Here is a 14694-nt window from a genome sequence, read left to right on the forward strand (position 1 = left end):
GGCACCCGGAGCACGGGAGGTTTCTCTTCCTTCCCTGGGAGTGGGCAGAAAGTCCCCTCTGCTGCCTCCCGAAGCACAGCCGACTGCGGGAGACCGGACAGGGCACTGTGACTCCTAGGGTCAGGGGGACCCCGGCCACCGTGCCCTCCCCTTGCAGACCTTCCAGCCCACTCAAGGTAGGGCTCACCATGGGCTGCATCTCACCCAGACCAGCTGCTGGCACCGCTCACCTCTGAGCCAAGGAAAAACTCTGCAGCTCCACTGGAACAAGGAAGAAATGAAAACAGAGGTATAGAACATCGGGTCTGTTTCCATTGGCTTGGGCTGCTGGGCATGGTGTATCAGCAGCCTTTCGTTCCGAAAGGTCCCTCCTTTGCAGATATTTACAAAGGCATCTGCAGCAGTCAACCGGACGGCACCTAAATGAATGAAAAATAAACCTACGAAATGGTGTTTCCCATTCTTTGGAACAGAGTAAAAGTGTCTCCTGTTCCTTTCAGCACTGAAACTAGATACATTCATCAGCGCAGGAAAAGACACTGGCACAGAGTTTAGGGAGACACATATCCAAAGGAAATGAACCTGCGTCATCCAGTACTTTCCAAATTAAATAAACTAGTCATTGTATGTATTTTTGAAAACCAGACTACCAGCAGTGTGAATCATTTTCTCCTGTATGATGCCGAGCCCTTTGGAAGACCTTTGCTTCCACAAGGCTTTGTGCTCTTTGTAGCATAAATGATTCACCCTTGTTTAAAAAGATGTTAGTTTTCCACTGCAACTCTTAGTCGTATTCATACAGGTGAATTCCCGTGGTTAACACCTCTGCTTTGAGTGCAGAGCCACATGTCATTTAAGGTTAGTAGTAAAACAGTTCATCACAGACAGGTGTAGTGTCCGGTCCTTTCTTGCTGCAAAGGGAAGAGGACGGTGTACGATGCCAAAGCAGCACTGCACCGTGCTGCCTCTCATCCGAGTAGCACTGAGGAACACTGCCCTTCCTTCGCTTTCAGATTTCACATTCAGCTGATGAGGAGTAAAAAGCCACCTCTTTGTAGTGAGGCAGCATCAGCCTTCAGACACCATTTAATCCTGTTTAAGGGGGTTTAAATGTTGTACGGCTCTGCTAAGACCCCTCACAAGGGGAGAATTTTCACCTAAAAAGAGCAGCTCCCCGTGTGCTCACCCCCAGAAAACCAGCCAGCAGTGGGCACAGAAACAAAACCTTAACTTGAGATGCAAACCAGTCTGGATACAAACTGAGAACGACTTGTGTTTTGTTTTAAATGAACACAGTTTCTCTTACTTATTATGCTACTTTATGATTCCATATAGACAGAAAGGATTCATTTCCCTCTCACGTTTAGGGAATATGCACGCTAGCAGCCATTAGACGTAATTTGTCACCTGTTTAAATCCCACATGCATCAATAGGAAAATTAAATTAAATTTCCTTTCAAGTTTAAATATCTCTAAAGATATTCTCCAATCCAGGAAAATTCTCAAGCAAGTGCTTCACCTTAGGCATGTGAGTGGTTCTAGTGATGTCAAGTGCTTTCCTGGACTGGGCTGTGATCCATAGCAGATGTACACCTGCACCGTAGAATGAACACCCAGCAAATGCAGAAGAGTTAAGGCACCAGGGTACTAGAAACACACTTGATTAGTGTTGAGGTCCTGCGATTTTGCTCCTGTCTGCGAGATTTTCAGTTGGAAAAAAAAAACCAACAAAACCAGGGAAATTAGCTACAGAAAGGCAACATTTCAAAAGCACATAGTTCTCTTGGTCTCTTGGGGAAAATTTTACACAATCCTAGTTTCAAAATAATGTTAAGGTTGCAAAATTGGGCGATCATAAAAGTCAGGAAATTTAAAAAGTTAGTACGTGTCTTTCAATGTTAGCTCAGCAATAGCAAATATATGTAGTGGGAGAAGTTTATACTTGCAATTTCTGTGTTAAATATAAACTTTAAAGTATTCTTGTTGACCATTAATAAGCAACATAAACTATATTGGGTATTTAATGTCTGTAAGAGGCATCTTAATCATAAGAATTTCCTGGCTTTGGAATTCAGAGGGCTTAGTTTTGAAATATAAAATGTCACTGTTTTGTTGCTGAGTTATTTTGGCTCTTTTCTCACGTATGAATGAAAGTCATCACTGGGAAAGGAAGGGAATTTCACCTGTGTTATAATATAATTCTCACATCGGAATAGCATTGTGATGTTTATGAAAGCTTATGATTTATATAGTTAGGGAACTGACTTAATTTTGGGGCTTTCTTTGAGAAGTAAGAACCTCTGTGGTAAAGAGACCGCAATGCTTCCCCCTTGCTGGCAAGAGAACTAAACCTCCCATAACAAATGTTCTCTACCTGAATTAATAATACAGAGCTGTTCCGCAAAATGTTTAAAATGCAGAATGATCTTTCCAGGCCAGATGTATGACTTTCTCAAATCTACGTGTCGTGGTTTAACTTACCATGAAAACCTAAATACAGTGTGATGGCAGTGTTTAGATAAGACAGATGTAGAGTGCAGCGCAGGCTTGGTATTGCAGAAAGGCTGATCCTTATAAATGAGCTGTATTGCGCTCTGGGATTTTCCTGGCTGAGCCTTTCAAAACCCAGGCTAGATTAAATCATCACAGCTGGGGAGAAAATAGAAAGAGTTAAATAACTACCTTATGAGAGTTGTAAGAGTGTGAAAGTTTTAAGAAGCTAAATAATTACAGCACTCTCAGAGCTACAGGAAAGATGAATGAGTTTGTGGCCAGTGGTTGTATTTATTCTGATGTCGTCCTGAAAGACAAACGAAAGTGTCAAAGATGTGGAGAGAATTTCACACACGACCAAAGCTATCAAAGCAAATACAGGTCAGAGTGCAGCAGTGAAGAGTCCCACACATGGTCAGCTTAAAGGAGAGATGACACTTTGAACTTGGTGCTTCTACCAATTTTTAGGTTACATTTAGTGCCACGGGTATTGTGCAGCAAGTCACGAGCATCTTGAGCTCTCTGTTACTCAGCTGTCAGCTTGTTTGTTAGTGGAACTAAGCCAGCCTGGGAATAATATGTGTCTCCCATTAAGGTATGCAAGTGTGAGGACCTAAAACTTTACGTAGAAGCTCCACGAGTGTGTCACAAGTCCGAAGATAAGACAAACACCTAAGGGAGAAGAAAATCTTTGCATTAGGTTTGATCTCAATGTATCACCCTCTTAAGGGGTGGACTCTGGGGGAGTGGTTCTCCATTTACACCAACACAAGTGAGCTGAAACTCATTCTCAGATAAGTCTTCAGTGCACCCAAACGCTGTGTAGGCAAGGATGGGGATGTTTGGCTGTTGATCTGGGGATGCCGAATGTCTGTCCTGAAGTGCAGTTGCAGCAGCGTTGCCAGCCACCTTTCTGGCGTCTGCCAAACCCGGGCAAGCATCACCGTGTGTGTGTGGACCCCATAGGCAGCACGAGTGCCACCCGTACCTTGACCCCGTGCTGCCCGTCTACTCAGGCTAGGTGCAGTTTGTGCAATGTACACAGGCATACAGGATGTGCTGTTCAGAGATTGGCCGTATTTCTGCCTGGAAGCCTTCCTGGGGGAATCATGGGAACAAAAATGAAAAAAAATACAATAAAAAATGTGAGTGGACTGTGAATGCCCGTGTGGCTGTGGGCGATTGGGATGAAAGCTTACTGGGCCAAGAGGGGGACAGCAGGGAGAGGTGAAGGATGCCCTGAGCCCACATGTATGGAAATCACTGGGAGATGTCCCGCTGACTCCGGACAGCTTAGCTTGGATCCAGAAAATGGCCTTCCTCTTCCCCCACCTCCCTCCGCTTTGTGATTGCTGAGTGAAACATGGCAGCCCAGATCTTATTTCAGATTTTACAGTGGTGCATATTTTATCCCTTAGATCTTTCAACGAGAGAGCACCGGCCTCTCCGTGCAGGACCAGTACCGCCCCCGGGGACTGAGCCCGGAGGCGAGGAGTCAGGAGGGGAGGGCTGGCTGCACTGCCAGCTGTCACCTCTGGTAAGCCATCAGCCATCCCAGGGGTTGGACTAGATGACCCACAGAGGTCTCTTCCAACCCCTAACATTCTGTGGTTCTGTGTGAATGAGAAGAAGACACAGACACCTAGCAGGTTATGCTACCGGCAACCTGGTGAATTTTATTTCAGTCTTTAACAAAGTAATGGTTCAATATCCAGCAGGAGTTTCTAAAACCACCTGAACCATAGGGTAGTGCTGACTAGGAGCAATAAAACAGAAGATTTTGCAATGAGAGGTTCGATATCAGTCTGAGTAGCACAATCTCCTTCTGAGATCAGTCTGTATAACAACTGAAGGGGCACAGACAGCATAAGGTGCAACACGTCACAGTGACTTGCAACAAAGATGAAATTAAATTGGGGTAAAAACTATTTTAAGCACTATTAAGTAATGTAAATAGCACGAGAGCAGGGGACAGAAGGGGAAGAGGGAGAGAGCCCAGGTGAGACACAGATAATAAAAAAGGTATGATAACTCTCAATAGGTATTTGCAGGGCATACACACTAACGAGGTAATTTGTTTAGACTGATTCATGGACATATGGCTGGGAGAAAGAGTAGGAGAATTTAGTTTGGCTCTCAGGGTATATTTCTGAACTGCGAAGTGTAGCAGACTGTAGAGCAGCCTGCCACAGGAAATGTCAGAAACTGCAAGGCTTGACTCATTTAAAACTGACTGGGCAAAATCACCCAAGAATAACCTGGAGGGAAACGCTCGTGCAACTGGCAGGCTGTGCAAGCACAACGGTCTCCGGTCATAAATTCGAATAACTCGGATACAATAGGTAGCCAGGAAGCTGCACGCATGCAATCCAGGGGAAAAAGCTCAAAACCTCTGCCTCCCAAGGTCCCAGAAGCCAAATACTGTGTCAGTGTAAATTGGTGTAGCCCCATTCCTTTCACTGAGTGATGTTGCATGGATTTATGCTAGCTGAGAGCCCGGCCCAAGGGCTGCTGACCTTCGGGCTGAAATAGCTCCATCATCTCATGGTATTCCCGGGTAATAAATGCTCTGATTTAGCTGTTGGGCTTTCGTAACCTGACTGGGCAGCGGTTAATCTACCAGCTCACACTTGCAGACAGGAATCCTCCAGGGCACAGAGCCCCCCTGTAAGTTCTGCGTCATTCCGGCTGCAAACCTTTCTGCAGATGTGGTGGCCTTTTAATCTGAGGGCCCGATAAAAGGCCAGCCTACGCACAGACTTCCCCTGGTTCCAGCAGATCGTGTTCCAAAAATGGATATGGTTGTTTCCAACATGAGACTACGGGGAGAATTTCTGATGCTGATTTGGCTAGTTTTATTCTGGAATAAAAGGGTCCACAAAGACATTGGTACACAAACAATTAGAGTTTTGGTTCCCTCGTCTCCTTATTTTGCGCAAATTTGTTTGCACACCAATACCATGCATAAATACCAAGGTAAACTCTTATCTTGCCTTTTCCCTTATACCAGCTTACAGCAAGATGCTATACTAAATTTAGAGCAATGGCTTTGTGGTCTCACTGTAAAACTTCAGTGTTTCAAAAACTGATGAATTTACCCTCAGCTGAAATTATTTCCATTTTGCATGTGGAGAAGAAAAGCCAAAGGATCAGAAATGTCACCCAAAGTTTAGTGCTTGGCAAGTGAAACCATGTACCTGATTTTCATAGTACTGAGTATTTCATAGCACTTTACCTTGTCCCGTCTCCCACTGAATTTCGTAATTGTTATGCTTGTCATGTTTGGTACCCGCTGAAGATGAAATCTGGTGCCTGTGGTTTGCTTGATACTCCTCAGGAGCTTTGGGAATAATGCGGATAAAACACCTTCGACAGCAGCCTTATTCATCTCACTTCTCTGAATACAACCCATTCCTCCAGCCCAAACAGGGGATGGGCTCCAAAGGGTAAAGGGCTGGTTTATCACGTACATAGACAGTACTTCATAATGTCTGTGTGTTTGCAGACAGATCCAAATTAAGATAACCTAGACAGGTACTAGTAACTCCAGCAGATTCTTCCAAAGCCACTCAACATGTAAGAAAAGAGCCCATTACTTCTGACTCATCTAGCAGTATCCCACAGACAAACAAACATCCCCTAGATTCAGTAAACCAATCTCAGTGAAAGGATTGACTTTCTGGAGAGAAATGAAGATTTATAGTGTATATTTGCTACAATGCTCTTTTAAGACATTAATACTATAAATAAATGGCAGAATTAAGTAGCCACATTGCATGTAGAATAAGTTTTATAAATGTACCATTCATGATGTCTCCTCTATGTTATACTATATGGAGGAGTCCCTACTACACCGTGGATGTTCATTATCATTCAAAACTAATAACCTTGGCCACATTCAGCAAAAAAATGAGATCACGTGAGCTGTAAGTGGTCCAAGCGCAAGAGCTTTTGTTCATGTGCCAGCCAAATAGTTATATGTATATATACCTCTGTCTGAACACATCAGTTATTTTAATATAATCGTAGTTTAGCTCTCAGATAATTTTTTCCTTTCATTGTTTTTTTCCATATGACAGATTTTATGGGTGGACATTGAGACCCAGTTATAGATGTGACAGGTGATCTTAAGTTTCCCAGTTCTTAGAGCTTAAATCTGACTACCACAGAGTTGAGCATTTGAAGGTTTCTCAAGCCAACCATCCAAAACCCAAGCTGCTTGAAATCGCAGGATTCTTTAGACAGGTCTAGTCCAGATGAAGAGTTTTGGAAATATATACACGTTCAAGTTCGGAAATATATATGTATACATATGCATATACATATTTCTGGTTAGTGTTCCTTCATCCCTTAAGCCTATTGTCTATCCATGCCTTACAAACTGCTTCATGCTGCAGTCCTTGCCCCTGAGGCCTGGGATCTGGCACTGCCTGGAGCACCTTGGTGAGAAGACCCGCTCCTTTCAGCTGCCCCAAAAAGCAGGTAGCAGCCCTTGAGGGTGGTTCATACCAGTGATGATCTAAACCTCTCTCTGAGGGTAGCTGCCTCAGCCCCTGGCTATCTGGAGGACTGAGGTGACAAGACTCCAAAATTTGGGCAGCAAAATCATGTGGAATCATATTCTGGACTTGATCCATTCTTCTTTGTGGCCTTTCTAGTTTTTCCAGGTCTATTGACTTTTACGTAATTTCAGGGTGAAGATGAACCTTTTGGTTTGCACCTTTAGAAAAACACCAAACAACAGACCCCCAAAAGTTAAATACTTCCATGACAGAAAAAAGTGTGGGATCCATTCAGAAGTATTTCAAAGCAAGATAATTTTAATGTAGAGATAATGTATAGCTGGTCTCGGTCAGGAACAAGCCGTGAAATGAACGGCAGTACCGCCGGCGGCTGACAGCACCCACAGCCAAGACAGACACTCGAAAAGCTGCACAGGCAGATCACCCTGGCACTCATGGGAAGAATCCTGTCCATTCAGAAGGAAACGACAAGGTGGCACAGGGCCAGTTCCAAGCTGATGGCGTCGCATGCACAAAGTCCTGGAGGCTTTGCGGATCTGAGGAGGGGTTAGGGATCCTCCTGCACATCTGGCGGAGCAGCAGCTGCGCTGCAGTGATCAATGTCAGCACTTGCCACGAGGACTTGTTTCACAGAGAGGGGGTGGGAGTAAGTGTAGGATCAGGATTGGTTACAATGTGCCTTTCAAACTTTTATTGATTTCCTAATCTCTTCTCGAAAGAATTAAAGAGGTGGGGGGAGAAGAATTTCACTGTGAGCCCAGGGGGCCTTCTTTCCCCTCAGATCTACCCACCCACACCCACATGCAAGGAGGCATCTCTTCTTACCGAGTGTGTAGTGCCAGCCAGCCTTTTTTCCCTAAAAACACTTCAGCAGGAGTTAGCAATGAAAGCGCCTGGGGAAGGGAAACGGCCGAACTCAGGGCGTCAAAACGGGCAACCTCACTCGTCACCCAGCAAACACGGCCCTGAAACGTGGGCCCAAGCTCAACCCTTCAGGCTGTGCAAGATTCAGCTAGCATGTAAAACGGGTGCACACGGAAGGGCCGGGCTCAGCTGAGGTCCACAACAGGGAGCGCTTCAGGCCTGGCTCTCCACTGGCTGGCAGCCGGTAAGGACATCTGCAAAGGATGTCGCCGCGTCCTGCCACTTTGCACTCCAAGTGAAGAGGCTGAAAGAATTTGAGAGATTTGGCGTAGAATTTGAGGTGTTTAAGTGAAAACATAGGCTGGTAAGGGTGCACAGAGAAATAAGTGAAAACATAGGCTGGTAAGGGTGCACAGAGAAATACTGAGATTACTGAATTAAAACTAATCAGCAGAACCGCCTGCAGCCCAGGGGGCGAGAGGCACCACAGCCATAGCCCGCACGAGAAGAAGCAATTCACAGGTCTGGATAAAGGACTTGGAAAAAGCAGAAACAAAAGGATAAGACTGATATGGGTAGGGAAACAGTAAAATGAGAAACAATGAAAGAGACAGCAGTAAAACATGCATCTGTCATTTAATCCTAGGTAAATACCCAGATTAGTGACATCAGTTTCTGCTGTTTATTTGGAGCTTACTTTGGAGCCATGTCTCCCAAGGCTATCGCAGCTGTGATACAGCCCAGCAGAAAGCACAACCAAGGATTTATCCCAGCTATATCCGTTCCTGTATAACACAAGCATTAGGCAAAACTACAGTTTGTACGGAAAGTTGTCTTTCCAATCCTTGTGCTCATAAAAATAAAGCTGGCATGAGCTGACACAGCAACAAAATTCAAAAGTTGCACAGTTTCTCTTCACAAATTTTCACACTATTTTACAACCACTCACTCCTTAGATGGGCTTTGAAGGTCATGAAGGCTAAGCATGCACACCATCCTGCTCTTTTCTTGGTCTAGTTATGGGGCCTTGACATTGGGATCCATCACCTCGTGTATGCCAGCAAAATAACGGTACTCATCAAGCCAGGCCTGCTGCAGGGGTTCAGTTCAGCCAGCTCAAAGCTTCTCGCTGGTACAAGCCAAACCACACCAAGAGGATGAAGACAAAATGATCTATCTGAGATGATGGGCTTGAACAAGAGCCCAGGAGGTTGCTGGTGTTGCTGCTGGAGGGGTTGCAAACAGACATCACTGCAGTTAAAAGGGGCTTCCCCTCAAAGAAGCAGCTCGCATCTCACGTACTCTGCAGCAGCCGAGACATGGGCGCCTGGCTGAGCAAGCCAAAGGCAGAGACAAGGCATTTCAGGAGGGTGCTCGGTTTGAGAAAGCCATCCCTGCCTTCTCTGGCAGCTGTGCACTGTGCAGTAACTCTCCTGTCTCCTCTTAGAAGTAAGCAGCCATTTTACCAACTTTTCTGCCAGTCATCACCTTTGCAGCCCCACAAAGGCTGGCTCTGGTTCACTCACTTTCCAAAAAATTATTAACAAGCACAATGCACGCACAAAAAAATGGCTTGTTTTTCTACTTGTGTTTAACTAGGTTAGCCCACGAGAAACATCCAACCAGCTGCTCACCTGATCCCACTGCGGTGGTGGTGTTCCTCGCCTAACCCCTTAGGAACAAAGCTGTAAGGTGAGACATTTTAACAAGGCCATTGATGTTCTTGGAGATAAATGTGTTAAGTTACTGCCGGTTTTGCCACTTGCAAGCGGGGGGAGGGGGGGGGGGGGGGGGCTGATCCACAGAAGTTAAAGTGTTACTGAGCACCAGGGGCAGCTGGCATCTGCTGAGAAAGGCACATGGAAAACATGATGCCAAGCGAGCGGGGCTAATTAACACCGGTTTCTTAAATTAGAAGGTTCTTAATGGCTGATGTTTAAAAATAACACCTTAATGACATCTAAAAATAGCTGCTGCCAAGCCCCGGAGTATTCTGACCTCCATTAAATTGGGAGTCCATTTCCCGTGACTGGTGGTGTAAATCACATTTGCCTTTTATATCCTGTTCTCCCTGGGATCAGCTGCAAAGCCTGATGCCTGACCTTGAAGGCCTATTTGCAAACATGCAAGAGTGACCTAGAGCACTCTTCTGCATGGTGTGCAATATACAGATACAATGTGTGGGCTGAGTAATTTGATAGAGTATAATCTCAGGCTGCACTCATCTGCGGATGTGCACAGGGAAAAATGCTGAGAGAGTGGGGGACTATCAGACTGGGCAGAGACCAGGGATGTGGAAGGTGCTGCTGGAGTTAGGGCCTGGGCCTGGGACACTGGAGACCCAAGCTCCATTTCCAGTTCAGTCGCAGATTTCCTGTGCCATCTGAGTAGGTCCCTCGTCCTCCTGCTCTGCCCCAAAGCCAGGTCTAGATCTTCCTGCTCCTGGAGCAGTAGTACCAGGATAATTTCTATAAGGTGTGTGGTATCCTTAGATACAACAATCGTATGCCTCATAGGAAATATAACAAGGGAAAATACACCTTAATTTTCCTTATGCTTAATATATGAGCCAAACTCAAATAATCTGGAAGGCAAACATACAGTGAGGACTTCTAGAGCTCTTATCCAAGCACATGGTGAGAACAGAAATAAAATATCTCTGGTACTGCTGGAGATACCCATTTGCTTACTTTTGCTGTGCTCCTCTGTGCTATGCTTGGCCCTAACCTGTGCCCTGTCATATCACAACACTCTGTGATAGCTGGCACAAACAGACAGATCTGCAGCTTGGCCTTCCCTGGCAGAATGTAAAGAGATCCCGTGGCACCTACCTGGAACAATAATTTCTGATACAAAACCTTCTGCATTTGTCTCACTATTTGCAAACTAGGCAAATTACTTCAACAACCACGTAAACCAAGTTCTTTTCATTTAAGCATTATGTAAAGAGCATCTGAAAGGCCAGAAAGCCCTAACAGTAGGAAAATGCCTTCCTAAAATTAGCCACAGTAAAGGAAACCTGGTCTTTGGTTTTTCTCTTCCCTTCCAGTCAGAGGGCTGGGTACTTCTCTGCAGATCCTGTCCAACATTGCATTCCTGCCCATCCTATGTCTGCACACAGCAGACACACTCCAAAAAACAGGAACATGTGTAAGTACAAGACTCTCAGCCTGAGCTGCTGTCCTGCCCAGCCTATATAATCCCTCTGCTTTTTAAAGTTTTCCTTTCTTTTGACACAACATCCAAGGCAGACTCCGGGTTGTTTTGGGAAGAGATGCCCTATCTTGTTGTTATGCAGAGATGGGTGCATGCTGCAACATGGTCTGGAGACAAACATCAGCACTGATGCACACCTCAAGCACTCCTGCCTCATTAGCAAGATTAGGGGAATGTAAATCAGCTTTTACTTTTCTCCCTCCATATTATTTTGTTGTTCTAATGGTCTTCATTACTTTGGCCAGATGGTTTTCCTCCCTTTGCCTGCTAAGGTCCAGTCCTGCAAACACTTACGCTTTCTTCTACGAACACGCATTCAACAGATGCACGGGTCTTTGCAGAACTGGAGCCTAAATTTGTTTCTGTTTCTGAATTGCAAGTTGGATTTTGATGCAACTGTTATTATATATATTAATATATCAGGTTTCTGCCCACACACGTAATGTATGATGTATAACAGACCTTGCAAGGCAGCCATTGGAAAAGACCACTTAACCTGCAATTTATACAGAAGGAAGAGTTACTATTCCTTGTTTTTCAGTTAGAATTTATACATGACCAAACTGTGAAGGTGTTGCTCCTCAGAAGCTCCATGATATACATCTGGTTTCACATGCTGTCATTTTGCCCATAACCTAAAATCACAAGCTGAAACTCCACAGAGGCTAATGAAAATTATTCCCCTTTGAGCTGCTTTATTAAAATGCAACCTCAAGAAATACTGGCAAGTCAGGAAAGCAACTTTAATCCAATACTTGTTATCCTCTTCCACAGGTTTTAAATCACTCTCTTTGCTCCCTACAATGAGCAAATACACCCTTATTGTTTTCCTAGTCCTGCCATGACCTTCTGGGAATGTTTTCATCACGTAAAGCAACCTGCAGTTCCCTACTTTATAAATCTCATTCATTCCAAGTGTTAACAGTAGCTAATTCTCTGCTTCAGAAAGAAAATCATGTTTGTTTTTTTGAAGAGTGTGCTGGGAAGAGGAATATTTGCATTTGAAATATTTTTTCCATTTCATAAATTGTCTTGAGTTTTCTTCCCAGTGGGTAACAGAGGACTGTTTATATAAGTGAAGAGGGAAGCTTACTTTCCCATTACTTCCACAAAAGTACGATTAACAGCGATAACTATGCTAATTATTGCACTAACTGTACTTGGAATGCACCTTACTGGCTGGAGAGGTAATGCATTTGGGTAATAAGTAACTCCTTTTTTCCTCAATTACCTTTTATTAGGAGAGCAGAAGGTGTCAAAGTAAAACAGCTGCATATCTTCCAAGAAAAGCCCATGTTTTCCGAAGGAATTCAAGCGGAGGTGCTTTATTAAGGGAAGTAGGCAGGACAAACATTAACATGGCAAGCTCGGCTGTTCAGTTACTTGGCTTCTCTTTAAGTCTGCTTGGCCTAATTGGGACATTAATTGCTACTATTCTGCCGCACTGGTGGCGAACAGCACATGTAGGCACCAATATTATAACAGCTGTGGCCTATATGAAAGGGCTTTGGATGGAGTGCGTCTGGCACAGCACCGGCATCTACCAGTGCCAAGTCCACCGCTCCCAGCTGGCACTGCCCCGTGACCTCCAAGCTGCCCGTGCCATGATGGTAATTTCCTGCGTCCTTTCCGCACTGGCATGTGTGATTGCTGTCGTCGGTATGAAGTGCACGCGGTGTGCCAAGGGGACTTCTGCCAAAGCCTCCATCGCCGTCTCCGGGGGGATCGTTTTCATCCTGGCTGGTCTCGTGTGCCTGGTACCTGTTTCTTGGACCACGAACGACGTTGTTACAGATTTCTACAACCCCTTGCTTCCCAGCGGGATGAAGTACGAGATAGGTCAAGCTCTTTACCTCGGCTTCATCTCCGCGTCTTTGACGATCCTCGGCGGTGCGCTGCTGTGCACGTCAAGTCAGTGTGGCGGGAGCGAGACACCTTACCAGGCGCCGCCCAGCAGCGTAAGAAGGACTGCTCCCTCCTATAGACCACCAACTGTCTACAAGGGAAACCATGCTTCTTCCCTGACATCTGCTTCCCATAGCGGCTACAGATTAAATGACTACGTGTGAGTTCCCTAAGATTTGCCTGCGGGACACAGCTGCTTTATAATTTCTGTGCATGGCATAAAACAAAGCTAAGATGACTTTCAGTTTATAAGGGTTACAATACAAAGTTTACCATTGTTCCTTTCTTCTTTTCCTTCCTTTCCGGAGAAAGAAAGAATGCGAACACAAAACTGCTTGCTGCAAAACCCGGAAAATAAGTACAAAGGAGGCTGTGATGTTCCAGAGACGGCACATACCTGCCTACTTTCAGAGTTCTGCACTCAGGCAGTTCAAGGGCAGTTTTCCTAAAAGTAGTGGTTTGGTTTGTAGTTTCTGCCCTGCGACAAGCACCAAAGTGGAACTGGCCGCAACTTCTTGTTTGAACAGCATTCCAACAAAAGACGCTGTTTTGCCTAAAACGGAGAACTTCATGGTGAGACACAGCGATTCCCAGCAGTGATTGCCTGCTGACTTTCTCATTTCCATAATGCATGAATGTTTCGTTATGACAAGGTATTCGTTTTGCTTTGACTTAACTTTTTGTTTGTTTTTTTAGAGTCCTTTGAAATATGAATTTCAATAGCATTATGACAGATGTATTTGACAATATGTTACAGCCAATATTTGAAATCATACTACAATGTTTTGATCTTATCAAAATAAATGTCTAGCACTTTTTTGAAACAGGACAATGCATCATAATGGAAAAAAACCACCTCCGTGCATCAGAACTGGGTTTTTGGAAATGTCAGTAATAGAAGAAAACTAGACTTTTGAAGTTAAACTTTTTTTTAAAAAAATAAAAAGAAAAAATTAAGTATCAGAATTTGTCACAGGATGGGGATTTAGCTGTTTAGCAGATTTATCGTTCTGTACAACGTGTGCATTATAAGATCAGAAAACCTATTTCTAGAATCCTGTCCCCAAATACCATGTAATGAAATGTTCTTATTTCTTAGGCTTAGTCCTGGTGTATTTTGCCTGGGGTCCTGACTGAAGGTGCATTAGGGTTAGCAAGAATGTTTCCATCTACTCCAGCGGCATTTGGGGAACTTCCATTCTGCCAGGTTTCGGTGCAGAAGGCAGCCTCCGTGCCAGAAGAGGTTACACTCAGGGACTGTGACCATTGCCTGTTGGAGGTTTATAAAATCAAGACATTTACTTCTAAAATCTTTGCAAAATGCAATCATTCCACAGTGTGTTCAAACAATTGAAAAACAAACTAATGAACAAAGAATCCCAGCCCTCTCCATTTCGTGTTACAGTGAAGTCCAGTGCAACATATATTATGGCATAAAACCATCACAGAAAATAAAAGCACTTGATTCCTGTTAACCCCAGAAAGTTACAGGACTCTCCAGAGCAACATATGGACCAACACACCGACATTTAATAGGGTTTAAAAAAATACTTCCAAGAAATGTGGGGCAACTACACTTGGTATACTTAATTTGGCAAAAAAGACTGTTTGCAATGACGTTATCACCTGGTAGCACCTCCAGAGCTGAGATCCCTTCAACTTCTCCCCTGGTTCCACTCTGAACCTGCCTTTC

At 44.5% G+C, this 14694-nt stretch overlaps 1 protein-coding gene across 1 annotated transcript; it reads left to right on the top strand.

The window, feature by feature from the left end:
• Window positions 1-10987: 10987 nt before the first annotated feature.
• Window positions 10988-13725, top strand: CLDN14 (claudin 14). The gene is made up of 2 exons (XM_009932661.2): window positions 10988-11030; window positions 12338-13725. The coding sequence occupies exon 2, from the start codon at window positions 12455-12457 to the stop codon at window positions 13163-13165; it is 711 nt and encodes a 236-aa protein (XP_009930963.1). The 5' UTR covers window positions 10988-11030; window positions 12338-12454; the 3' UTR covers window positions 13166-13725.
• Window positions 13726-14694: the final 969 nt, after the last annotated feature.

Source organism: Opisthocomus hoazin, chromosome 1, assembly GCF_030867145.1.
Source record: "Opisthocomus hoazin isolate bOpiHoa1 chromosome 1, bOpiHoa1.hap1, whole genome shotgun sequence".
NCBI lineage: Eukaryota > Metazoa > Chordata > Aves > Opisthocomiformes > Opisthocomidae > Opisthocomus > Opisthocomus hoazin.